This window comes from Lepisosteus oculatus, chromosome 3 (genome assembly GCF_040954835.1).
Source record: "Lepisosteus oculatus isolate fLepOcu1 chromosome 3, fLepOcu1.hap2, whole genome shotgun sequence".
NCBI lineage: Eukaryota > Metazoa > Chordata > Actinopteri > Semionotiformes > Lepisosteidae > Lepisosteus > Lepisosteus oculatus.
In genome coordinates this window covers 1,509,827-1,535,051 of record NC_090698.1, presented here as the reverse complement: position 1 = coordinate 1,535,051, position 25,225 = coordinate 1,509,827, and the positions used below count along the sequence as shown (strand labels likewise).

At 48.7% G+C, this 25,225-nt stretch overlaps 1 protein-coding gene across 1 annotated transcript in view; it reads right to left on the bottom strand.

Annotated features, from left to right (window-relative positions):
- Window positions 1-13,321: 13,321 nt before the first annotated feature.
- Window positions 13,322-25,225, bottom strand: part of nova2 (NOVA alternative splicing regulator 2) — a 55,744-nt gene continuing 43,840 nt past the window's right edge. Inside the window, exon 4 of the mRNA XM_006627613.3 lies at window positions 13,322-24,105. Within this exon, the coding sequence (XP_006627676.1) occupies window positions 23,083-24,105 (1,023 nt within the window). The 3' untranslated portion in view covers window positions 13,322-23,082. The remainder of the gene's footprint in view (window positions 24,106-25,225) is intronic.

Genomic DNA, 25,225 nt, shown 5'->3' with positions numbered 1-25,225 from the left:
GAAGGCGCCGCACAGCCTCACAGCACACATAAAGTGAACGTCCATTGCAGTGGTCGTCGGGTTTAACAGGTTTTCCAGGTTGTCCTGTAACGGCGTGGATGAGCTCGTAGCTTGGCTTTTAAGTCGATAAGGAAGTCGTCGCCCTGTGCGGAGACCAGCCCCGGCGCCTGGAAGGACGAGTCGGTCTGGGGTTCGGATCAGCCCAGACCCGTACCCGTGATCGCAACCTTGTCGGAGCTCGGGAATGGTGAAAATCCCGAGCTGGCCCGCAGTGCACACGCGAGGCCCCCGCTACCGCAGTCTGCCCCCCCCCTTCCCCGCGCGCCACCTCCACGCACGCACCCCTGCCTTTCTTTCCCGAAGAATCCCGGTCTGTTGCGTCCGCGCGCTTCAGCCGGCCTGCGCTGCGGCACCGAGCGGTTTCCATGGCGACGCCGACCCGCTGAGACCCCGGGGATGCGGAGCGGATCCGTCCGTCACGGCGACCAGCCTGCGCTCGGAGAGGCGGCCGGCGGGCTCCGGACCCGGGGGGCTCCCCGCCCCCGCCCCCCCTCTCTCCCGAGGATTAGGATCGGGGTGCGTGTTCTGGATTTCAAATCGGCAAATCGCGGCTGCTGCGACAATCCGCCCCCCACCTCTGAAAATAAAGCTTTTTTCTTTCCTTGCGGGGCGGGTGGGAGTCGTGTTGGTAATTATTTGATATCGGCTTCTGAATATTGCGGATAATGGTTCACTATCAGTCCCGTTGCACGGCAGCGAGATTCGCGTGGAAACGCGCGGAGAGACACGGCCACCGAGATTCCGCTCACCGCCGCACCGTGGCTTCTGGAAACTAGCGAATACTCAACGCAAACTTTCTCTCCTGTGTAAAGATTAAGAGAGAAGTCTTGGCCTTGTTCATTTACTTCGACTATGGCTAATCCTAATTTAGGTGTATAAAACTGCAATATTTCAGTCTCTTTTCATATTCTCTATGACGTGGTCTTTTAAAGTGCCTTAAATACTTTGTCCTAACGCAGTCACCTGGCCAAGTCTGCTCGAGAGCCAGTGTGAGGATTAGGATGGGTGTTGATCGCACGGAGAGGAGCTCCGATCGGGTGTGTGGCTCTAACGCTCCGTGGAGGGAGGGGGGTATATTGAGCTCGGAAATATGAACTGTCTCTATGGCAACAGGATGCGATCCCTCTCTCCCACACTTACCCACCCCCCCTCCGCGTTAGCGTTAACCCCTTCTCTCCCAGCCCAGAGGAAATGTCTGCTCTTGGCCACACAGGAGAGAGGTCCTCAGACATGCCAGGAGAACATTTTTACTTTTAAAAGAAATCCCAATTTCAGATTTCAGGATTCCTTATCGTTGTCGTGTTTGGTAGACCTTGCTCATTAAACAAATCGTTCGTAATGCAATACAAATGAGTAACAAAATGTGCTCACTTACTGTTACCAGCTAAAACACATGGATTATTTCTCAAATCGAGGTGTAGTCCGAGCCAGTGAGTGCAGGTCTGAATTGTGGACACGTCCCCTAATTTACTCGTTCAGGTGCCCCCAGAAAATCAGATATCTTGCAATAACATTGTGGCGCTCAAAGAGGGAATATAGATTTGTTTTTGTGCTTTGAAATATACATTGTAAGAAAAAAAGGGTATCTACATTTTACAATTACATTTCAATTTGAAGTTTCCTTTTGCATGGCAGTCAAAAGATTTCAACGTGAAAACAGAAAGCAGCCCTTCTTTTTCAACATTACTCCGAGCTACAATGCTTCCGTCTGGAAGACCTATTTGGCTCCGAGCTATAATTTGAAGTCTGCAGTTTGTAAGTGCTCTTACCTGCAGCGCGCATGTGACCCCTGGTGTTTCTGTGACAGGACAGGCTGGGGAGCTCGGGGCTGGAGTCGGTGACGCGTTGACATGGAAGCTCAGGAAACATCACCCCGCTGGGCCTCCAGACAGCACCGAGAGTGATATGAAAAGTGCGCTGGGTGATGTCCATTAAAAGTGACAGAAGAATCGAGTGCTGGCTCCTGCAAATGACTGGGGAATCAAGGTGCTTTGCTGTCTGGGGTGGAGTAGCTGTTAACGCGTCCCCGGGAGCCCTGCTGACTCAAGCTCCTCTGTTCAGCTCTCGCTGGAGGCGTTGTATGCATTGGCTGTATAAGAAAATCAAGATTCTGCGAAATATCAACACTGTTGCAGCTACAGGAACTGTGGGGTGAAGGAATAAAGTTGTTCTGTGTGTCGAGGTGTGTGTGTGTGTGTTTTGGCCATTTATCTTGTGGTCAAGGCCAGCCCCTCGTTTCCCTCCACCCGTGACAAACGCGTGTGGAGACCGCGGAAAGGGAGCTGAACGTTTGATCCGTCTGTGATAACGTTTCTGTCAGAAACTCATGGGCCCGATGAACAAACGGAATCGGATTATCAGAGGTGCAAGGAAAACAGTGGCGTCATTGTGCCGGTCTGTTTCTGGGTGAAGGGGTGTTGGTGAGGTAAAACTACAGTTTTATTAGCGCTTCCTTGGTCGGGCTGGCACAGGACAGGGCTCGTGGCTCAGACTGGCCCTCGGCCGTGCTGGGTGACCATCTGTCTTGAGATGACTCTACACTGCACTGAACAAGCGCCCGTCCTGTCGCACTGTTTTACGTAACAGACGGAAAGACGCTCCCCTGAAGATTGGCAAGAATTCCCCCCCGCACACAACACGTCGTTTTCGACGTCTTGGAGCAAGAATAGACTCCGCCGCAGTTTGTCGGGTTTGCTTTGCTTGGGTGTCCTAGAAAAGCAGGAGAAGCCGGATCAAGGGATCATGAGCGGAGGACCGACAGGAAGGTGAAAGCGAGGCCAAAAGCAGCCGCTTGTGTCTGAAAGCGGCGCGGCTCTGGGAGTGTTAGAGAACCGTTTGGCACAAGTCGGCTTTCAAAAAATGCGTAGGCCGCGTTGCGCCCTCTTTTTACGGATTGTGGACGGAAAACGAGCGAGCCAGCCCTGTTTTTTTTTTTGTTGTTGTTGCTGGTTGTTTACTGGAATCAGAGGCCCGTTCTGCCAGCGCCCGGTGCGACAGGAAGCTTTCGTGTTCTGCGTGTGTGCTCGTGATCCCGGCTTGGAAAAGGCTTCGCCAGACGTTCGACCCCAGCGGTTCCGGAATTTCCTTTGTTTGGAAAGGAAGCGACGCTGTTGGTTTTGGCTGCCGAGAGAATCCCAAAGGCAAAGGCCGTACAGACACAAGAAGCTTTTCATAGTCTTCTGAGGCTTTTCTGGTACGAGTTGAGGGGGGGAAAAATCTCGCATAACAATTGGCAAAGTTGTGAAGAAATGTTTTCGTTATTGCTCTTAAACTATTTTTTTCGTCATTTTGATCATCAAAATACCTATTTTTAGAACTTGGAAAATGTTCACTTTTTGTTTTCATCACTTATTAGCCGAAATACTTTTTTTTGGTTACAGTTGCTAAAGGTCATTTTATTAAAGGACCTCCTTAAAGTAGTAAAAAAAAAGTGTGGGGATGTCCTCTTACCAAAAGCCTTCAAAATCCGCCCAAGATATTTCATGCTGGACAAATATTTGCATGCTTTTCCCCTAAATTAACAATTATGAATTGCCTTTGTATAGCGCAATTACTCCCGGAGGATCACAGAGCAGTCTACACGAAGGAGGAGACACAGCAGCTCCACTCTCAGGGTACAGGGTACAGGAGGAGAGAGACACTGCTGCACCAGGTGGATTAGGGGGAACTTTAGGAGGGACAGATTGTTTAGACTCAGTATGGATTTTAGTCATTGCCTGTCATTATACTGGAGCATAGGTTTGGAAATTCTGGTTTGGGGAGGAGAAGCACCACCTACTGGTCCACCAGCACTACTTCATTGCAGCCACCTGATTTTCCATGCGGTCTCCCACGTACTGACAGCACTGAGCAGGCCCAGCCCCTCTCTGCTTCAGAGATCTGAACAGATCAGGCAGCAGGTGGCTTGTTTCTGTCTTTGCAGTAACCAGCTCAGTACTACAGTATATCCATATCAGTATCGCCCAGGAATATCACCTGGACTCTCCTGAAGAGCGGATCTGCCCCTCTCTCCTCCTGCAGTACTCGGCAGATCTGAGGAATAACTCTGTATTTTTCAGAGGTTCCTCCTCCTCAGCTGCAGTAACCTTGCACAGGCCTCGGGTGTGTTCAAGCCGAGATCTAGTTCTGCTGGGGGAAACGCTAAACCAAGCATTACTGGCTCATCCTGGGTAATCTGGGTTATGTAAAAACACTTTGGATTATTTGGGCTGCAGATGTTGTGGAAACTGGGCCGGCGCCTCTCAGGCACTCTCTGTGTTTCGTGTTTAAAGTGGGGCTCAGGGAGAAAAACAGTGAAGGGACTCAGTGAAGACAGAGGCACGATCGTCACAGACGAGCCTGCACATTTCCCTGTACCCCCCATTTTAGTTTGATTGCTGTCAGATATTTTTATTTCTAAAATAGGGTCACGCCACCTCAGTGCTTGAAAAGCCCACGCTCGGCCGAGTTTCCCCTCCAGTGTCTCTGGGAGCTCTGGTCCCTCTGCCAGGAGGCGGTGCTGTTTTTCCACCACATGTGCGCGAGCTGTGCTTCAGGGGGGCTTGAGGGAGTATGCACCCACACTTTGATGGCACTGAAACTCTGGTTCCACAAGCAGCTCATGTTTGGAGGGGTCAGTTGTGTGGCCCCATCTCCCCCTTTCATGGTGCTGGCTCTTCCAGGTGTATGAGAATCTGACCTTTGACCCCACAAGCAAGGCTGGCTTTCTTCAGACTCCCTCCCTCCAGCCAGTGCCCCTCCCCCCAGGATTGTGTGTGTGCTCACTGCTGCTCACAGGCAGCCTCGCAACCCGCCGTCACTCAAACACCTCCTCCCCCCGGCTTCACACCAGGAAGGTTTCGCTTCTCAGCCTGGGTTGCGGGGCGGTTTGAGAAAAAAGCTGCTTTCTGCTGGCTGTAATTTTGCCTGAGGTTCCTAATGAGGGCGACTCAGGGGTCCGTGTGTTTATTTAAAGACGCTTTCATCTCGGGACCGGAGAAGACAGCTGCATGCAATTGGCATGATGTTGTTATAGAAGAATCACTTCGTCTCTGACACACAAGGAGCTTAATGACAGGCTTCTTGCGGCGTCCTTGAGAATGATAAATCCGCTTCTGCGCACCTGAACTGAATTCCAATGAACCGCGCGTCCACAAAGCAGCACGAGCTGCCTGCCCTGTAGGTGAAAAAAAAAACCCAACGCTGTGTGGAATTTCGGCTGGTGCTGGGCTCCCAGTGAGGTGTGTGCGCTTGTCCGTGGGGCTGGTGGCATTGCAGGGGGGGATGGCACACGCTGCACCCCTCTGCTCCCTGCTGGCCAGTGGCAAATGAGGCGATGCTGACAAGCCTAAATCTGCCTGCTGCTCCCAGGCAAGGCCCTGCTACCTGCTTCTGGAGCCGCGTTTGTCAGCCCAGCGGGGTGCGGTCGCATTTCAGCACACCCCATTACATCGCATCTCAGCCAGCTCATTCGTTAGCTGACACAGAAAGAAGATCTCTGGAGACGGCGTGATCTTGGAAAGACTGGAGCATAAGAACACCCACGGGACAATCTTTTGTGTTTTTTGTCTTTTTTTTCTTTTGTGACTGAGAGAACCTCGAGAGGAGAGCGCCTCAAATTCGCACAGTTCTGTGAAGATGTTCTCAGTGATTGAACGCAAGAGCCTGGATTAAATCCAGACCTCAGCTTTCCAGCCAACCATAGTGTTGGGGTCACTATACTAAAACCAAGGTCCTGACTCTCTGTGGTTATTAAAAATCCCAGGTCATTTCTTTAAAATATATTGGGACATTGGTTTAGAAATTCTGAATCAGCATTAAGAGCACCACCTACTGGTCCACCAGCACCACTTACAACAGCACTCATATATGACAGAGCAGTTGGTTGCTCTCCCATCGGTGTACTTGTGTTTCCTAATGTGGGAAGTCTGTTGTTTACTTGTGGCCAAAAAAAACAGGATGAATTAAATGCATTTAGATGTTCTCCTGGAAATTTTTGAAAATCAGTTTATTAAAGCATGGTCTGTTGAACGAAAATAAAACATCACCTGCAAAGTTGCAGAAACACATTTTGTATACCATAAAATTGATAAAGATATCACTGTAAACTGTACAGTGCTTTTAAAAACCTAGTCCTCGCTTTGCAGTTTATATTTACACGTTATTTATAGTTGTACAGATAAGGGTACATTTTATACCCTGAAACATTCATTCCACTGTATGCATGGTCTAAAAGAAGAACAAAAACAGTTTGTACAATGTACATTTCTGTTGAAAATGTTCAGATTACAATCTCTCACATTCCAGTGCCACTCACTAGTTCATCTATAATGACCTTGAAGTACAAAAACCTTATTTTACAAAAAAATGTCTCTGGACTTATTGTATGTAAGCCAGAAAATAAAACAATGAATGAATAACTGACTGGTATGACACGTGCAGATTTGGAAGAATCGCCTGAAGGGTGGTTTTGTGGGGCTGGGGGGGGGTCGATTAGACCTTTGCTTGTAAATTGTACTGCAAGGAGAGAAGAGGCTCTGAAACACAGGAGCCCAGCTTGCTGGATGTGGTCAGTAGAGACTCTTGAGACAGAGGCCTGTCCGAGAGACGAGTCTGACCGCTCCTGTGCTGCCCCCTAGCCCAGAGGTGGCGGCTCCGGCCGAGGCACACAAGCCATCCTGTCCAGCTCGGTGCCGAAACGCCAGCTGGGCCGACCCGTCCTGCTCGCTTTGCAGCGATGCGGGAGAGTCGTTTGGGTGCCCTTGACACGTCTTTAATGAAGGGCAATCCAGTCAGGTGTCTGGGCTGGGGAGGGGGTGACACAGCGCAATGCCGAAGAAGTAGTTCAGATCTTTTCATCTGGTTTGTTCAAAACGCAGAGACGTCACCGCCCTCCCACACAACTGGTGGGAACAGGTTGTGAAAAGTATTTCAAACAATACTTGTGTCATAAAAAAGGCTTCTGTCAGCCATCCATAAGAACGGAAGAGTGAGCTGCAGCCCGGGCTCTGGAGATTAATTCCAGCTCTTATTTACTGAATCATGGTCTTAACTTAATGAACAGCATGTGCACTGAGACCCTTCTTGTCAGAAGAGGATAGGAAGAGAAACTGCAGGCAGCCATTTAACCCATCTTACTTGGTTCCTGGTGTTCTGAGGATGGATCAGCCGGAACATGTATTGAAAGATCTGTTGAAATCAGCTTCAGCAACGCGGCTGGGCCGTTTGCTCCCGACACCCACCTCCCTTCGTGTAAAGCTTCACAGAGCTTTGCCTAGATGGACTTGTTCCTCCCTCTTGGCCTGTCCAGGAGTGGTTGCTGTTTCTGTTTCCAAGGAGTTTACTGTGAATGGCTGCTAACCTCAATCGCTGTATGTCTGTGCAGATCTCTTGAAATACGCGGCATTTGCTATAATCTTGCCGTGGTTTTACCATGCATCTACTTTTGTTAAATCTTCTTGCAGAACGTACCAGACTTGCTGTAGGACACTTCCCTGTCATTTACAATTCCCCTCCCTGTTGCTTGAACACGACAGACTCACTCTTACCCTTGCCCTCAGAGGGCGTTACAGTCAGCCTCCTGCAGCTGTACGTGTTCTAGCTTCTGTTTGGCTTGTCCATTTGTTTTGTCAATAAATAATTCAGATCATTTAATTTGGCAAACAGCTATTTACACGCAGTTCTTACACGTTTGAGTTATTTTTATCAATTCATCCTAAGAGCCATAAGAAAGAGTGCTAGAGAAAGCAGAAAATTACCTAAAACCTGGTATGAACCTCGAAATGAGTTCAGATGGAACATGGGGTGAACATAGCTCTGAATGGCGCTGAAAATGTTGTATTTATAAACATGATCTTCACATTGTATTATCCTCTATTGTGAGTTATAGATCTGTACTTAGCTATAGAACCCAGAGCTACTTTGTTAAACTCTTTTTTTTCCCCATCCACCAACTTCCACTTCAATTAAAATAATAACAGTCGGCTCGGCCACTCATGAGTATTTTTTAACCCATTTAACAGCGTGTTGTGTGAAATCAAAATGAGTACCGCGATGTCCCCTGCCTCAGATCTGTGTCACTGTGTGGCCATGAGGGAGAAGAAGCCTGATGATGTGTGGAACCACCCCTGGGATTGACAGAAAACATCTGCTCTTTTCTCCAATGTGAGGCAAGAAACCCCAATAGTGGCTTGCACAAGAAAAGGGTGGGCTGGTGAGATTGGGGTACAGTTATGAGCACCCCTGTATCTGTCACCACGGAGACGCAGTGTTGCTGTGGTTAAGGTGCAGGGCCTTTTACTGGGATTTCCTGGTTCGAAGCCCAGCTCTGCCCCTGACTCAGAGTCACCTGCTTCTGCACCTTCAGGTGAGCAATAAGAGGGGGTTCCTGTCGGGAGTGAATCTGCACAGTCTGCACCCTCCCTCGTGTCTGCAAACTGCTGAGGACAAGGGCTTCAGCCGAGCATCTAGCACCTATAAACGCGAGGAGCTCGGGGAATAGCAGATCCTTTGACCAGGGCTGGGTTTCTTCAAGTGTGATCGCTGGAAGATGATGCTAATTCAGGTCGGGGTTTGGCAGAAGACCTGTCCAAGATTTAGCTCATTGAGAAGTGTTCTAATCAGCGGTTGTTTATGTCCTGGGTTCTGAGGACTGACGGGTTGTAAACCCGTAAGGAGGAATGACTTTCAGGGCACACTTCGGCACCAGCGGTCAGTAACCCTGCACACTTCGTCGGTGTTGAATGTACCTGAGATTTATTTTCTTGCCACGACTTTGGGAAACAGATACAGGAGCAGGCTTTGTCTGAGCAGACTTGTAAATCAGCTCCTCGCCAGCCCACTCCGGGGTCTCGTGGGGGTCTGGGCTCCTGTCTCTCTCTCCTTCTGTCAGCAAGACCACAGACTTCAGAAAACCACAACAGATCGCCACAGCAGGACAGGCGCAAGAGACTCTACCACTCCAGCTTGTGAGGGCAGAGGAAGGTCACCCAGGCCTAGCCCCTCTGTGTCCTCCACGAAGGGAGACAGAGCTCTGAGGAGAACAGCTGGCGATACCTGCAGCTCCGAAAGATTCAGGGATAAACCTCATGCAGGGTGGAAGGAAAATAAATTAGTCTGCAGACTCCTTGCTTCTGGGAAAAGGTGTGCAATTAGAAGAATGCCGTGACTTTGCAGCTCCACTACAAGGGTTTCCACAGTTTTGACAGAGCGCCTGGAGGGTAAGTGAAGGAAGGTCAGGTTCTCTCCTGCCTGGCCAAGCGTTTCACTCGGGTGGTTTTCTCCTCTTTCCTCCTCTGAGGATCGAAAGCGTTTCTTCATAAAATTGCCCACTCCGAAAATTAGCTTAAGTAACAGTTACTCCATCGGTACTCCATTATTAACAATCAATGCTGCGCCGCATTTTAATTAGCAGCACTTCCTAAGAGCAGGTAATTCTAATTGTTAATGACCACAGTACTCCTGGGATTCCTCCATGAGCTGACTGGACATTAATGCACAGAGTGCAGTTCTGGTCAGTTCAGGCTTTGATTGAGGAGAAGAAATAAAAGGATGGAGAGGGCTGGCTCGTGTTCCCAGTCAGCACAGGAGATCCGGTAAATTAAAATGCAAGCGTCCCCAGAATACTGCAGGCTTTGTACATCGTTACAGCAGTGACAAAAATGAGAACGTCTTCTGCCTCCGTATATACTGAGCAGCTCTGCTCATTATTTCTTTTTTTTTTCTTGGTCCATGTCTGTCTTATTCCAAGAATTCAACAAAAACAAAAAAGAATGAGGGGACTTTTCAAGATTATGAGGTTATCTTTTTTTTAAAATAGAGGCTTATTTAGCATTTCAGCTTCTAGACACGTAATTCCCTTTTTGTTAAAAAAATTACCTCCTTTGCATTTCAAAGCATTTTGCCTCCCCTCCACTCCCCTCACACGCACTTGCGTGGAAACAAAAACGTGTTCTGTTCTGCCTGCACCTGCATCTTACAAAAGAGCTATTTGGCCCTCTCTGACACACACACTCACTCAGACTCCCTGGCCGGGAGCTCCCCTCTGTTTCTGAGTGTCTGAGGCTGAATTGTAGCGAACCCGGGTCTGAGAATGGACGGTACGATTTTGCACAGTTGTTTTTGCCAAGCTAATTGTGGACTAAAGATTTACGAGTCACAATTTTACTGCAAACGGCCTGTGCAAACAACGAGAGCAAACGTCAGCTGGGATGGGCTGGGCTGGTGTGTAACACGTCTGATATGGAGATGTAAGACGTGGGAGGTGAACTGGCTCAGTCTGTGGGCAGACGGTACCCACAGCTTCATGCATCAATGCAGGTCTGCAGAGGGATTACAGTATTGACTTGAGCTCCGTGCCCCCAGGCTGAAGGATGAGGAGGAGGTCTGACTGCCACTCCACTGATGTGGAGCAGTCCAGGGGGGCAGAGATGAGGGGTATTAAAGGAAACAATGCTGAACCGCATTTGTACAGAGGGGGGGGGAGTGAATTTGGGGGCTGTCGTCTCTCCCAGACACGCTTTTCTGAACCGCTTTGGGTGAGCTGGTGCGCACCGCGTGAGTGTGTGAACATGAAATTTACATTAAGAGATTGATCGTGTTCATGCTGGGGGGCTGGGGGGGGGGGGCATTGCACACCCTTGCTTCCAGCCTTTTCCTGTATTTCCCAGGTGTGGCGCAAAACTTTCTTGAACTGACCAACAGAGTGACAGAAAGAGTTGGAGAGAATTCTCTGCTACACCCCACCAAATCTTCCAGCAACTGTAAAATGATGTCTGGCTCCTGCAGGCCTCATTTGCTCAAACTGCTGACAGAAAATTTTTTAAAACGTAAATGTATGTGTTTGCATTTTCTACAGTGCCAGCCCTGTATTTTGTGTTGCACGCCTTGCTAGGTTTAGAGGGTGCTTAACAGATATTCAATAAGAGATCAAAATGTAAAAGTTGTCGCAGGTCGTTGACAGGCGGGACCAAATGAATAAGGACCTTTTCAATAGTTTTTCTTGGACAAAACAGCAGCTAGATGAATGGTCAGTGAGTAACAGTATGGAGAAAGAGCATGATATCTTTTGGTGTTATAAATGACTCAGGCAGGGCGATGCAATGACATTTCTTGTGCATTAGGAACAGAACTGTCCTGCTTGTCATGCTTACTGTGGAGGTTACAAGCATTCAAGAAAGTACAACACAGTAACCGTTATGATGCACTTTGTTTTCACAAGTTTATTAATGGATTTAAAAGCTGCTACAAATTGTAACCTGCAGCACCTTTTTAGTTAGCAATGTAGTGTGCAACTTACCTTAAGAGACCCTGATTACAGAGAGTGCTTTGGTTTTGGGCATTTGAGTTAATACTTGAATTATGTGCATATACTGCCTTATGGTTTCATGTTATTTAAAAGCTGATCTTGCAGTAACTGAACTACCTGTGCCTAGTGGTTAGTCTCATAGGCTCCTTTCCTGTATGAACAGAAACATTAGGCAGTATCCTCACTCATTGGCCGCAATGCGAGGAAAGCTTATTAATCACTATCGGCCCACAAGAACAGACTCTCCCTGGTGGGTTGTCCACGTCCAGTTCCCAGTTCTCAGTCCTAACGAAACCTGTGGGAACTACAGCTCAAGGCCACACTGCTGTTATGGGAACCACAGGGGAAGGGACTGGGCTATCTCTATTGCAGAACCTCGTGGACCACATTCAGCTCCCTGTTCGAGCTGTCTGGGGGGTCCTGCCATTTCAGCAAGTCAGTGTGCAGGGACTATACTGTATGTGCCAATTCCATAATCTCAAATCCTGTTTTTGTAGTTGGTCTGAGGCAAATGCTAACTCTCATATTCGCCTGATTTTGTTCCCCTCTTATTTAAGCTGTACTTGAAAATAAACTGGAGAATCACACCTCGGTGTACAAGCATTAGCTAAGGATTTCATGACTTTCTAATAAGATCAAACTGCCAGGGTCACTAAGGCAGTCATGCTGCCAGATCATTTTTCCTCAGGAAATAGAGATCCACATGATTTTTTGCTGGAAAAACGCGGGCATCTGAGACAAACATTAGGCTATCTCTCAAGCCTCGACTTTTTCTTGAGATGTCCCGAGATGCACCTTTTCAACATCACTATGGTTACACGCTAAAAATCAGGAGGCATTTCCTTGACTTGTTTCCTGTGAAATGGTTCGTAAAGAAAGGTCAGAAATGTCTCCTTTTTCCACAGGTCTGCTGATAATGTTTAGTTTTCTGTATTATTTAAATGAAGAAAGCAAACCCATGTGAGTTTTATACTACTCTTGTCATCTTCTCATTGACTGTTTTTCTCATTTCTCATAAGGTGGTGCCATCTTAGGCTGCATTTTTGCTTTCTCCGGTTCTTTCCTGCTGCCTAAGAAACTTTCAGAATGAATTGGGACTCTAGCAAATGAACCTTTGGGACTTGAACCCAGTACACAGTAAACTACAGTAGTCTGGATATTGACCCCGTCCTTACTTCCTTGTGCAGTGGCAGGATTCAAGTGAAGGAGAGGAAGGAGATGGTTGTGCTTCATGGGAAAGCAGACTGGACTAACGGGACTGACTCCTCGGGGTTATGGAGACACTGTGCTGATGTGTGGCTTCTAAAGTAGTATGTCATCATGTAGTCAATGGAATACAGAACATGGCGCAAGGGAGAGGAGGGAGAGGTGGCTGTGAGAAAGTGGGTTTATGGAGGGTAATCCGAACTCAAACTGAACAATGGTCTTCGCTAACGTCAGTAGGTTCCATTTGAAAATGGAGCCCTCACTTCTTAGCTTTGGTGAACACTGACTGAAGACACACTGCACCACATCTGCACACAAACACACACACGCACACACAAACTCGTCCACAAGTCCCTGGCCATAGCCTGAGTACTGGCTGGCCGGTCCAAAATCCGCCAACCCACAAGGGCTGAATTCTCCAGTCCTCCTTGGAAAAGTCAACGCAAGGCTGGGGCTGATTCCACAGACATGGAGACATCGGACGATAGGGTTTCCCCGGAAAGATGCGAGGACATTCCACAACAACGTCTTAAACATGTCGGCTCAAGCTTGGCTAGTCATGGCTACAGAGATGCTCAGACCAGTCAATCGTGGCCAGGGAGTGAGGACTGTCCACACACACAGCGCACTCACACGCACACACACACAGCGCACTCACACACGCACACAGACACACACATCAGACCCCTGGTGTCAGGCACAAACGTGCGATGTGTTACTTGGATGAGGCTGAGTGTTGTGAGAGTGGAGAAAAAGACAACAGAAGACAGGTGACGCTAAAATGAACATTTATAATGACTTTTTTTTTTGTTGTTGCTGCTGTTGTTGCCGGAAATAATAATTAAAAAAACGATTTAATATATATTAGTACTAAAATGCCGACTTCACTGGTAAATCCACAGGTCAAAAAACACAACTTACTTTTTTTCTTTTCTTTTTTTTTTACAAACACAATGCTACAGTAACATTTAAATACTCATTACTCTTTAAGTCAAGTTTTACGAATGGTGTTCCAAAAAGAATCTCAAAATAACAACAAAACCAAAAATAGAAACAATAATTCACCTTTCCAGTCGTCCCTTTTTTTGTGGCGGTTGTTGTTGTTTTATTAATAGTAATATAATATGTTAAAAATAAATAGCTTCAGTGAAGAGACCACACGAAAATGAGACCCAGCAGCATAAAAAGTCATTTGTGAAATGCAGTGCTCCTCCGACAGCTTGCAGCTCCTTCCTGTACACAGACAGCAGCTCTCCTGGCTGCGGTTCTGCAGCTGGCCAAGACTGGCATCAGTCTTGTGTGCAATTCAGCATTTGGCACTTCTAGAACAGGTGGGTGCTATCTTTTTTGCTTTCTGAAATCTATTTAACCTTATACTGTATATGCGTACTTTGTCAGGGTGAGTACTATATCTGCAAATACCCCTCGGAATTCCAGGCAAGGATTGGGTGGACTAATAACTGGGATTGTCCCGGAAGCAAACATGATCTCAACTTCCGTTCTGTCCCTCGTTTTTTTTTCGGGGACTTACTGAACAATCCCGTCTACCTCGAATCCGCCATTTTTTCCATTTTCTCCTCTCGGCTTGTCAATGGAGAGGGAACCACGCTGTGCAGGGACTCAGCGAGAGCTAAGTGCCGAGTCTGCCGGGCGAGATTCCTAGGGCTTGGGAATTCTGGGGATTCTAGGCGGATTACACTCAACTAGCTGTGCCCTGCTGGGGATTCTGGGAGTCACACTCCCACGTGGGGAGAGGGGCTGCAGTTTTGCATATCTGTGCTTGGCTTTTTGAGAATATCTGCATACCAGGGGCATGATATTGCAGTTTTGGCAGTCGTTTACAATAGATAGGCCAGGAAATGCTGTTTGGAAACCCTACTTGCATTTTCAATTCACACTCTAAGAAGAACAGAGTGTACATAAACACATTACCTCCTCTGAATTTCTGTGCCATTACCCCAAGAACAGAAAACCTTTTGGAACAAACTGCCTGCTGAGGACATGTCAGGGTTTCTTAATTCCACAAAAGCGGTTTTTGTGCTGCCAGCCCCATTCTGTTGAACACAAAAATGGGTGTTGCTTTTACAGTTCAACAAAACTGGAAAAAAAATCTATATTTACAATGAGAGAAATATGAAGGAGTGGAAAAAACATCATTTTTGTTTGTTTTGTTTGTTTTTTCTCTTTCCGAGAACTGTCTTGTCCCAATGGCGCGAGAAACAAAACAACAAAAAATAAATCCAATCCAAAACTCAACTAATAAAAAAAAACAACAAAATTGCACAGTCTCAAAGAAGCTTGGAGATGGAATGGAGATTTTTAAATCCAAACAGGGTTGATGAACACAGAAGGGAGGAAGAAGGTCAAAGTTCATGAGGGGGTGAAAAGTTCAAAGTTCAGAAGACAGTTGAAAAAGATGGCTGCCCAGCTGGCGTTCTAAACTCCTCACACCTTTTTAATTTTTTTTTTTAATGTCTGAATATGAGATTTCCCATCGAGATAAAATGGAGAGACTCTGAGTGGAGAGTGACAGGCGCCCCCAAAACACTCTAGCACACAATCAGTGATGTCCAGGAAGGTTGAAGAGATGAGAGAGAGAGCTAGGAAAAGCAGTCTGAGAGAGGTAGCCAGCCTTTACCGTGTTAATCCAAGTCTGCTTTTGTTTCTGATAATGTCAAGGCGTCATGATTAAACATCATGTTATGGAGGAACATGCTGGCCTCACGTGTGCATCCGATGAATGTCCAACAGACAAGAAAACTCAAAAAAGTCTGGAATGGTACTGCTGTTGCTTTTTTGTTTGGCACTCAGGAAAAACAGGAAGGAGGTGGCAGGAAGTGGTTGATAGTGGGGGCAGTGGAAGAGGAAGAGTAAACAGGGTACATATGAATGGCATTTTGTTACACTGGTCTAGGTTAGAAAGAGTCGTAACAAAAACAAGAAAATAAATAGTGACATGACAGATGCAGTCTGACGTTGCTGGTGCTTTTAATGGACGCAAGCTGCCGCACGAGCCTCGACTCCGAGGACGCGAGGCGGACGGCAGGGTGGGGGTGAACAGAGCGCTCGGATGGAGGACACAGCCGCCGCCCAGGCGGTGACCTGACCGGCGCCGAGCTGCCCCCCCTTCCCTCTGGGCTACGGAGACGTCCCCCCACCCCAACCTCACCTCCCGCTGTCCGAAACTGACCACACAGCCAACACAACACAACACAAGCCCGTTTCCGCCCCGGCCCGCGTGTGGGGGGCGCTGCGGGCTCGTGTCCACCCCCCAGCGAGCCCGCGGGCGCAGGTGCGAGACAGGGGCGGCTGGCTCCGCTCGCCCCCTGTTTTGGCACTTGTTTCCCTTTATTGCTTGAAACAGAAACTGGTCTATCACTGCGGTTGCACAGTTTCACAAAAGGAACACCCTACTCAGCAAAGGAGCTCCTAGCTAACTAGCAACTGCAGTTCTACCCTCCGCTCTGTGCTCTTTGCTGGGTAGCATGTCCGTGCAGGGGCAGCGCAGCCCACTTCCTGTCATGCGATGAACTCCAAACCCTTCTCCCTGCCGACTGGCCATAGTCAGCTTCTTACAGGAAAACCCCTTTCTCGCTCGTCAGGGTCTGTTCAGTGATGTGTGCAAACCCCCACAACACAGGAGTATGGTTTGATTCCAGTCCTGGCGCGGGAGTGGGTGTGTTTAGCCTTTGCAGTGATTGCAATCTGCTCCACCTCCTTCGAGGTGCCCACGCGTGTCAGCGCGTGTAAACCAGCCGAGGGATGAAAAGACGTCTAAGGGAAGCGGTTCAACGAAATTTGCACCCATCCGTTTGAAACATCCCTGAAAGACCCTGAGAGACAATCGGGGCGAAGAGCGAAGTGTAGAAACCACGTAAAACCGTGAAGACAAAGGCTTTCCGCCCCGGCCATCGCAGTTGACTCTGCTGTAAAGCGCGTCTGTTCCCGAAGAGAGGATGGGGTTTGTTCGCAATGCCCCTGTGATGATAAAACAGACCCGTGTCTCAGTGTCACAAGACCCGACTAAACCTACGCGATGCGAGCTGTTGGAAGAGAACACGTAACACTCCACCTCTGAAATGATGTTTAAAAGACAAAGACAGACGGTGGTTTTAAGATGTGGGGTTTAAAACGTTTCCTTGCAAGCGTGCGCTACAGCGAGTACATTTACGCGACGGATTCTGCGCCTTTGCTGGCCCTCACGCCACACTCGTTAAAGCCCCTCTCTAACCTGGTCGTGTTTTGCGTCGTTCAGGGATGGCGGACACCTCACATGGATTACAACCGCAGTCTAACAAGCAGCTAACGTCCTCCTCAAAACGCCAACCCCAAGGGGTTCCGGTTACTCGTTCAGAAATGATCTAGGACGACCTCCAACATCGCTTAAAAACCCCAGACCGCGTTAACTGTCCGCAGCTGATCCGAGAGAGAACGAAAGTGGACTTTTCTGGGGGTTTTCTTAACGTGTTTGTTCGGTCAGGCTTAAAGGATGGGCAGCGGCCCCAGCAAGTTTGGTCTGAAAGAAAACAACATCACAAATATGGGATATGGGAAAAAAGTCAAATTAAAAACATTTGTGAAAGGTGCTCTACTGAGTCATGCAAAGATATGTCTTCAAAAATAACGATACACCAAATTCCTCGTTTTTTGTTGTTTTTTGTTTTCTTTTGTCCACACTTTCACTTCGATATCATGCAACATAGACGTGCAAATAAGAGAAGTTCTAAGCTCCACAAAATACGTTTTCTCAACTATAAAAGGCTGCCTTAAGAACGCTAATGACTTGTTCAACTCTAAACATGCTACCCTACCTAACAAGAGGTTTGGAATAAGAGTGATCCGCTAACCCCGCACAGGACACGCTCTGGAGAGTCCCTCGGTTGTTAGTGATTTCTCCCAGCTGCGCTCCGATTCGTCATTACAGGGCGGTAGACGACTGTTTGCAAAGCTTTGCGTTTTTTGTCATCGTTTTTTTTTTTAACCAAAGGTGTCTCTAGGACAATCTACTTAAATAATAAATGTGTGTTTGGCACTTTTTCACATTTTTCCATTTGTCATTTTTTAAAAAATATTCGTTTCTTGATTCCTTCCGGTGCGTTTACCGTTTCTCTATTTTGGCACAGGTTTATTTAGTAATTTTATTATTACTGTCATTATTATCTTTTTCAGTATTTATAATATATCTTACACCTCATTTGCTTTCTTGAAACTAGAGCATCTTGCTAGTCAGCAAGTCCGATATGTTTCTTTATAGATCGCTTAGTACATAGCAGCATTTTTATAACTTAGAAAATAGTTAAGTATGTAAACCTATTCAATATCTGACTAAATCTACACGTTCTTAAAACAGGTAGAATTAAAGGACGAGACAGTACTACATGCTTACTATATTGCTTCCTCAATGTTTCACATTTTCCCCCTAAATTCCAAAAGAAACTCAAAAGTGAAATGGAGATCCTATTGCATTTTGTATTACAATATATATATATATTCCAGTTGCAATGGAAGAAGAATAATAAAAAGGTATTTTCTCTGGTTGGCGTTGTACGGCACCTTGTCATCTCTCTCCCTGTTCAGATTACTGCTCTCACAGCACAGGCTTGGACTCCGTTGGCCTTCCTGCTGAAGAACAGCCTCGAATCCAGCTGTCTGTCCTCGCGCAGCTGAGACTCCTGCGGCACTGTGTCACGCGCTTCTTATTTTAATTTTTATTTGGAAGGGAGCTGTAACAGGATTTTGAGGTAAATGTACAAGTGAATTTCCCATTAGGGGGCAATGCTAATGATGCCCTTTCCTAATGCCAGCTAGAATTCCGCAGGTTTTTTTGGCCAGGTCAAAGGGTACGGAACATGGTGTCATTTTTCTATACTCACTCAAAAGTGCTGCAGTCTGTTAGTTGTTCCATTTTTAGAGTCTTTTCTCCACCGTAAAGCCTTAATTCTCACAGTGCACTATTTTTATAAAATGTCGGGATATTCTTTAAGTGCAGCCTAAACGTTTTAGCGCTGCTCAGCTCTTCTGCAAGCTGCGTGGATGGACACTGACGTGGTCAGGAAGCACTTTTCCAGGGGGAGGCAGGATTGTGGGAACCTGTGGGGATAGGAGGCGTTATGAAACAGATCTCCTCTCACCATCGGAAACACGCAGGTTTCTACAAGGTGGCTAAAATGCGATCGAGGACGCCTGTATCTCGATACTCTGATGGCCTAGAATCTCCTGGAGCACTTGTGCGCCGAGTGTGTCTGGTACAGTAAGGGACATTGGCTAAGCCACAGTTTTATCTGGAGCTGCTGAATTAGCAAGCTGTAGCACAACGCCGTGTCACAGTGGAGACACAGTGTCTGACACGGTGCTGTTATCTGGGGGCGTTTACACAGGCCAAGGTGGGGTTCAGATTCCTTTATATATATACAATCCCTGGTTTCTCCACATTCCCCCCGGACTATCTTCCCTGTCAGCCCATGCGCACCAGTGACGGGGACAGGAAGGAGACACAGGTTGGGGTTTGACGTGTGTTAAGAATGAGGTGGCAGTGGGGTTGAGCGGGGGTGGGGGGTGGATGGGTTTGAATGCAGATAAAGAAGTCTCCTTACCATACAGTGAATACCAGCAATTTGCTGGCGCTGAGACAGTGCGGAGACTGTTTTGAACAACTTAGTCCAGTCTTCACTACTAGGTTCCCTTAAATAATCTGTTGTTCCCCCATTTCAATTTCTAGTTTCAACTCTGCTCCTGGAGATGTCTGTGGCCTAGGGGCTCGTCTCTCTCTACAGCTCGACAGCAGATCAATCATGGGCAAGCCGGTGCATCCTGAACTGAAGTGAATTGGGTCACTGTCCTTCTTCATGGGTAACGGTCAAGTGGACTTCCATCCTAAGGTTTTTTAAAAATGTATAAGCACGTTTCTGATACACTTTCCCACAATATCCAAAAAGCAGAGGGCAGAACTCCACGATTACCTACTCAAGACCTGCTTATTTCACAGGATAGAAGATATGTCTTGCATTCTATGTCCAATGACAATTAGGCATTCTTGCCTGAGGGTTGTTACCTGTGTTACAGGTTCAACAACCGGAACCAGAGCTGCTGTAGGAAATAACAAGTGTCCATCTCAGTGTGCCCAAAGGAGTGACGTTGTGGCTCCCAGGGGCTGGGGCTGTCGGCAGAATAAGAGATCATCATGAGGTTTCTACAGCTGGAATTCTGCATAAAAGTGCAAAGAAAATGAGCACACTTTTCCCCCACTCTCACCCCAGATGGAACGTTTTCTGTGAGTTCGCCTTTCTCCGATGCTAATCCCTCTTGTGTGGGAGCTGATTAGAAATGCCCCCTGCGCTTGACTCCAAGATCAGTGCCAGGGAATGAGGGCATATCCGCTTTTAAGACGGAAATGGGGAAAAATAAAACAGATAAGTGACATGGACTTACAAGCAGCATGTGGATCAACCGTTGTTCCTCATGATGTCTGGATGGCCATGATTCTGATTGCTTTGAAGCAGCTAACTGGTAAGGGTGTGTGACGGCCTGTAGGACTTCTTGATACGTTTGGTTCACTTGTAAACCCACTCGCTCTCTTCTCGTCAAACGAATCCGCAGGCCATCCTCCTGGGATCCTTCTGCAACACAGACACTTGTCTGTTTGCACCAAACTCCCACTGCCTATACTTACAGCCCAGCGCGTTTTCTAACTGGGAGAGTCTGATCCCAGTGCCCAGTGCCGCACGGATATGGGGTACACAGGAGGAGTCTCTAAAGACAACCTGCAGTTTGCCGGAGTGAAGTAATCACACAGCTGCTCTCGCACATGTTCGGAAACCCATCAGCATCGCTGGCGTCTTCACTTAAGTATTACAGCCTTTCAGCACGACCCATCCTGGAGGGGCTGTCCCCCCAACCTGTCTGTTTAAATCAAGCACCAGGAGGAGCAGCTGTAGCCTCTGGCTCCGTGTTCCTCACTGCGGCAGCTCTTAAGAGCCGCACTGCTCTTCTGGGACAGGCGAACGGCGGGGGGGTGGGGGGGGGCGGCCGATCCGCAGAAGTCCAGAAACACGGACACGCTTGGCGTGCACGAAGTGCGGAGAGAGCTTCCCGAAGAGGAGACTGCTGATTTTCGGCAGTGTGAGTTTGCTCAGTGTCTCCTCTGTCACATGAAGCGGCGCTGGGCTCACGCGACTTCTGTACACTGCAGTTTCATACCTTCTGTCCTCTTCCTCCATCTTTCCCCCTGGTTTTTGTCTAAACATCCAGCTTCCTGCTGCTCTGAGCACCGATGTGGCCGAGGGAGTGCTGGAGGCCAGAGGCAGCCCCGCTGTGGGGAGGCGCCAGTGTAGAGCTTGCCGGTGCACCTCCTACTGCATCGAATACCCCCTCTCTTGCACCCCGTGTTATAAAACCCTCAAGAAATCTCGAACCAGCTTGGTCGCTGACACTAGTGAAGCCTCCAAGCTTTCACGTGTGTGCAAAAACAATTCAGCTTCCATGAAGCAGCCCAGATTGCCAGTGGCTTCCATAGACTAAGGATTCAGAAGCGCCAAACCGGGAGAACTCCAGGAAGGACAGGCTGCGTTTTCGGGCGGTGAAGAAAGGCAATGAGGAAGAGGAACTGGCTCAAATTTCCAGCACTGGCTGAAGAAACCATCTGGCCTAAGAGGTCAGTCTGAGTGCAGCCGTCACGTCTCCTTCAACACCAAGAGCCAACGTCATTAATCTGCACCGTCGGATTCGGTGACAAACGCAGTCAAGAGAACTTGCCTGTTGCATCGCTCTCGACTCTAATTTGGATCGAGGTTTGTATTGTTGGGAGGGGGGGTTGGAGGGATAGACTGACACTCCCTAGAACGACAATCCCTAAAATGACGGAGTAACGGCAAGAATTCATATGGATTGACTGGCATTCTGGGGGCAGAAAAGAAAATGGCAGTGTCAAGGAATTCCTGTCACCTGCACTCCTGGTCTCTAGCTGTTGTCTATTACCTCCAGTCAAACGTGACGTTTTTTCTCCCCAAGTATTAAAAGAGTCCCTTTCCGTAAAACTGCCGAATCGGAGTGACTTCAAATGCGCAGGAAAATCAATTGCCTAAACCCAGCTGCTCGCCCCCACCATGCTGGAGGAGCTCCGCCTCCACCTGAAACCCAAGAACCGTCTTGTCTGGTTTGCTGCTCAGTCTGTTACGAGTGGAGAGCTGGAGCTGGGAGGGAGGGACAGGGAGAGAGACCTTTGCTGTGCGCTATGCCTCTGTGTCACAATGAGAAATGCCAGGTATATCTTTATAGCACCAAACATAAGACCTAGCAACGTGCTCAACGCTTCCTGCGTGCCACAGACACACACACGCCTGTATGTCCGTGTCTCATCGGAAAGAATCTGACACTGCGATTTCCCCTCATGTCTGATCTCAAACCGACACTTTAGTGACTCCTTCTTAACCGTACGCTCAGTGCCAGCAACTAAGTGCAGTTCTTATGGGGTTTAAATTACACATATATTACGCTGTGTGACTTATGATTTAATTCATTTGTATATATAGATATAAAAAGCAAAATTAAATTAAAAAATATAGTATTTTTACATTCATGTCAACCTGAATTCACAGATTTCGAAAAACCCTAAAATACTTCTTAGTCTTTTTATGAGTGAAAATCATATTAATAAATAATGATGATGGAAATGATAAGAATAATTATAATGGTAGTAATAACCATAACAATAATACCTTAGTGCGAACCCTGCAGAGAGAATGCCACAAACTCTGTGCTCGTCTTCCCAGTCCAGGAGTCTGAGCCAACAAGAAACTTCACTGTGTGACTCACTTTCCAGTACCAGACTCAAAAGGTCACCTTTGAGACCAAAACGCATTCGCGAGCATTATTTTGATAGATATACGTGCATCACTGACCCTGTTTGAGTCAGCTCCCAGAATTAGATACCAGAAGAACTGCATTACCCAGCCTCCACTGCTGGCCTCGTTACCCAGGGGGCAGAGCAGAGAGGGGGCGTGGCCTCTCCTCACGTCTCAAGGGCAAGCACTGGTTCGCTGTCTCGACGGACCCGCTAGTGGGCAGGGGGACGGGGGGCTGGGGGAGAGGGGGGGTTTGGGAGATCGGGACCATGGGCACTATTTGACTACACCCCCCAAAAAAATCCGCAAGCTAAAGAGAAATGGAGGAGGGGATCGACGACCCCGGAGTCTCCGCCCCCGGCCGCCTGCCAGGATTTAAAATGCCGCTCACGACAGTCCGAAAAATGGAGGAAAAAAAACAATAAAAAAACGAAAAATCCCCAAAACATCAGGATTTTAAGTAATAAAACCCTATTTACATATTACACATTTTCCTGGTTTCTTTGTGATACGTTTCCTTCGTTAGTGACTCTTTTGTTGCCGTCGCTTTGCCATCCTTTTCCCTTAAATACTGAAATGCAACCAAGCTTTTTGGACGATTTTGTTTTGACTTTCTTCCTTTTCTTTTTTTTTTCCGTCCCGCGTTCTTCCCCAGCCCCCTTTTTTCCTACTCGTCTGCTCCCGCTCTCCTCCCTAGCCCACTTTCTGGGGGTTGGTGGCGCGCACCCCTTGCTCGTACGTGATCCTCTGGCTGATGAGATACTGCGCCGCCTGCGTGGCGGCCGGAGATCCGGTTATGGTTACTTTACGGTTCCTGGTGCCCGGGATGAACTCTCCCTTTTTGGAGATCTGAATGCGGGCTCCCGTCAGCTCCTGGTATTCCACTAGCGTCTTCCCGCCTTTTCCCAGGATGGCGCCCACCAGATTCTCGGGCACGGCGATTTCCACCACGTCCTTCGCCCCTTCTGCCAGCTTCTCGGTGGCCAAGAGGGAGCTGGCGACCAGGGGGGAGGTGGCGCTCAGGTACCCGTTGGTGGCCCCCGTGGCGGCGGCCAGCGAGCCCAGCGTGAAGCTGCCCAGGGTGCCGGCGGGGTGCCCGGCGCTGGTCGAAGCGTCGCTGGCGTAGGATGCCAGCAGGTTGGCCGCGGCCGCGGCCGCCGGGTTGGCGCTGGCGGCCACGGCGGCCAGGACACCGGAGGCGGCCGCTGGGTTGAGCCCCAAGCCCAGGGAGTTGGTGTTGTATCCGTAGCTGGCCAGGGTGTTGAGGGCAGACGTGATGGCCAGGAGGTCGTTCCCTGAGAAGCTGGACATGGTGGTGGGGAAGGCGCCCACTCCAGCCAGGCTGGCCTGGCCCAGCAGGCTGGAGGCGGTGGCGGCGGCGGCGGCGGCGGCCGCCGGCAGCACCTCCGCGGAGTTGGCGTAGGGCGAGCCGGTGGGGTTGGAGTTGGCCACGGGGCCGGAGATGTTGGAGTAGCTGATGTTGAGGCAGCTGCTGCTCTGCGGGTCCTCCTGGATCTTCTGCACGATGATCTCCACGGCCTTGCGGTTCTGCTCCGGCTCCCCGCTGATGGTGACCACGCGCTCCTGCAGGTTGATGCCCTCGGGTTTCTGCGACAGCTGCACCCAGGCCCCCGACTGCTCCATGATGGCCTTGACCGTGGCTCCCCCCTTCCCGATGATCAGCCCCGCGGTGCTGTTGGGGACTATCAGCTTCGCCTGAGGAAAAAACAAGCAGGAGGGAGAGAAAACAGAAATGTGTTACGGCACTGACCTTTCCGAAGCTCACAGATATCTCTGGGGTCTGGAGATACACGGTGAGCTGCTTTCAGACGGCCCAGGGAATGCTGGGAAAGGTTTCATTCCATTTCTGGGGCACAGGGCTTTCTTGTAATCTCCACATCTGCATGAATGCAGGAGGCCCTCGGTCAGATGGCCTAGCGAAAACCCCTCAGGCCCTTTGAAGGTAATGGGTGTTGTTTGACCAAGTCATTAAAACATGCCAACAAGGTGGACTGTCATTCTTTGAGCGCACAAACCCAGCTCATCCACAGGCCCTGAGCCACGTCATGCTGGTGTTGTGTGACTAGATCTACGTGCTTCACTTCAGCCTGTTTGTCACTCATGTCCTCACCGGTCTTGTGTTGCGATTCACTTTTTAAAGCCCTACTGCAAAAAGGAAACCTTTCTAATACTTTTAAGATAAAATTGCTCAGCTGCCTGTGGGTACATGCACGAGTAACAGCCCAGGAAACCACCCTGCCATGAAATGCAGCTTTAATCCAAACCATTCAAACAAAAGGGAGGCCATTTTCCGAGTGGAAAAATGGCAAGATGGCAGGCCGGGGAGAGAGAGAGGCCAAGAGAAGAACGCATTCACTGTGGCAAAGCAGGTGCAGTCGAACCTTTCAGAGAAGAGAAACAAAGAAAAAGAGGATTTTTCCCCTTCTTTTTAAATCCGAGCTGTGAATCACTGGATACAAAAGGGCTCTCAGTGAAAAGCATCAATTCCCAGGGGTCAGCGTTGCCGTGGAAACGCCGCTCCTGCATTCATGAGGGACTGAAAGAGACTTGGGAGCGATGCGTAGCAACAGCCCCCCAGAGCACCCCCACCACCAGCCCAGCTCTCACTCACCAGCCTTCTCCCTTCTGCCTCGGAGGCACGAGACAGAGCGCAGGAGAGAGAGGCTGGGGGAGGCAGAGATTGAGGAGGGTGGAAAAAAACACAACCCAGGACTGAACAGAGACCCACAGGGGCAGGTCTCTCCGTACCCAGGTTTTACCCAGTCGAGATTTTCAGGGAATCCCATGAGGCCCAGGCTCCCTTCAAGTGTTTGGA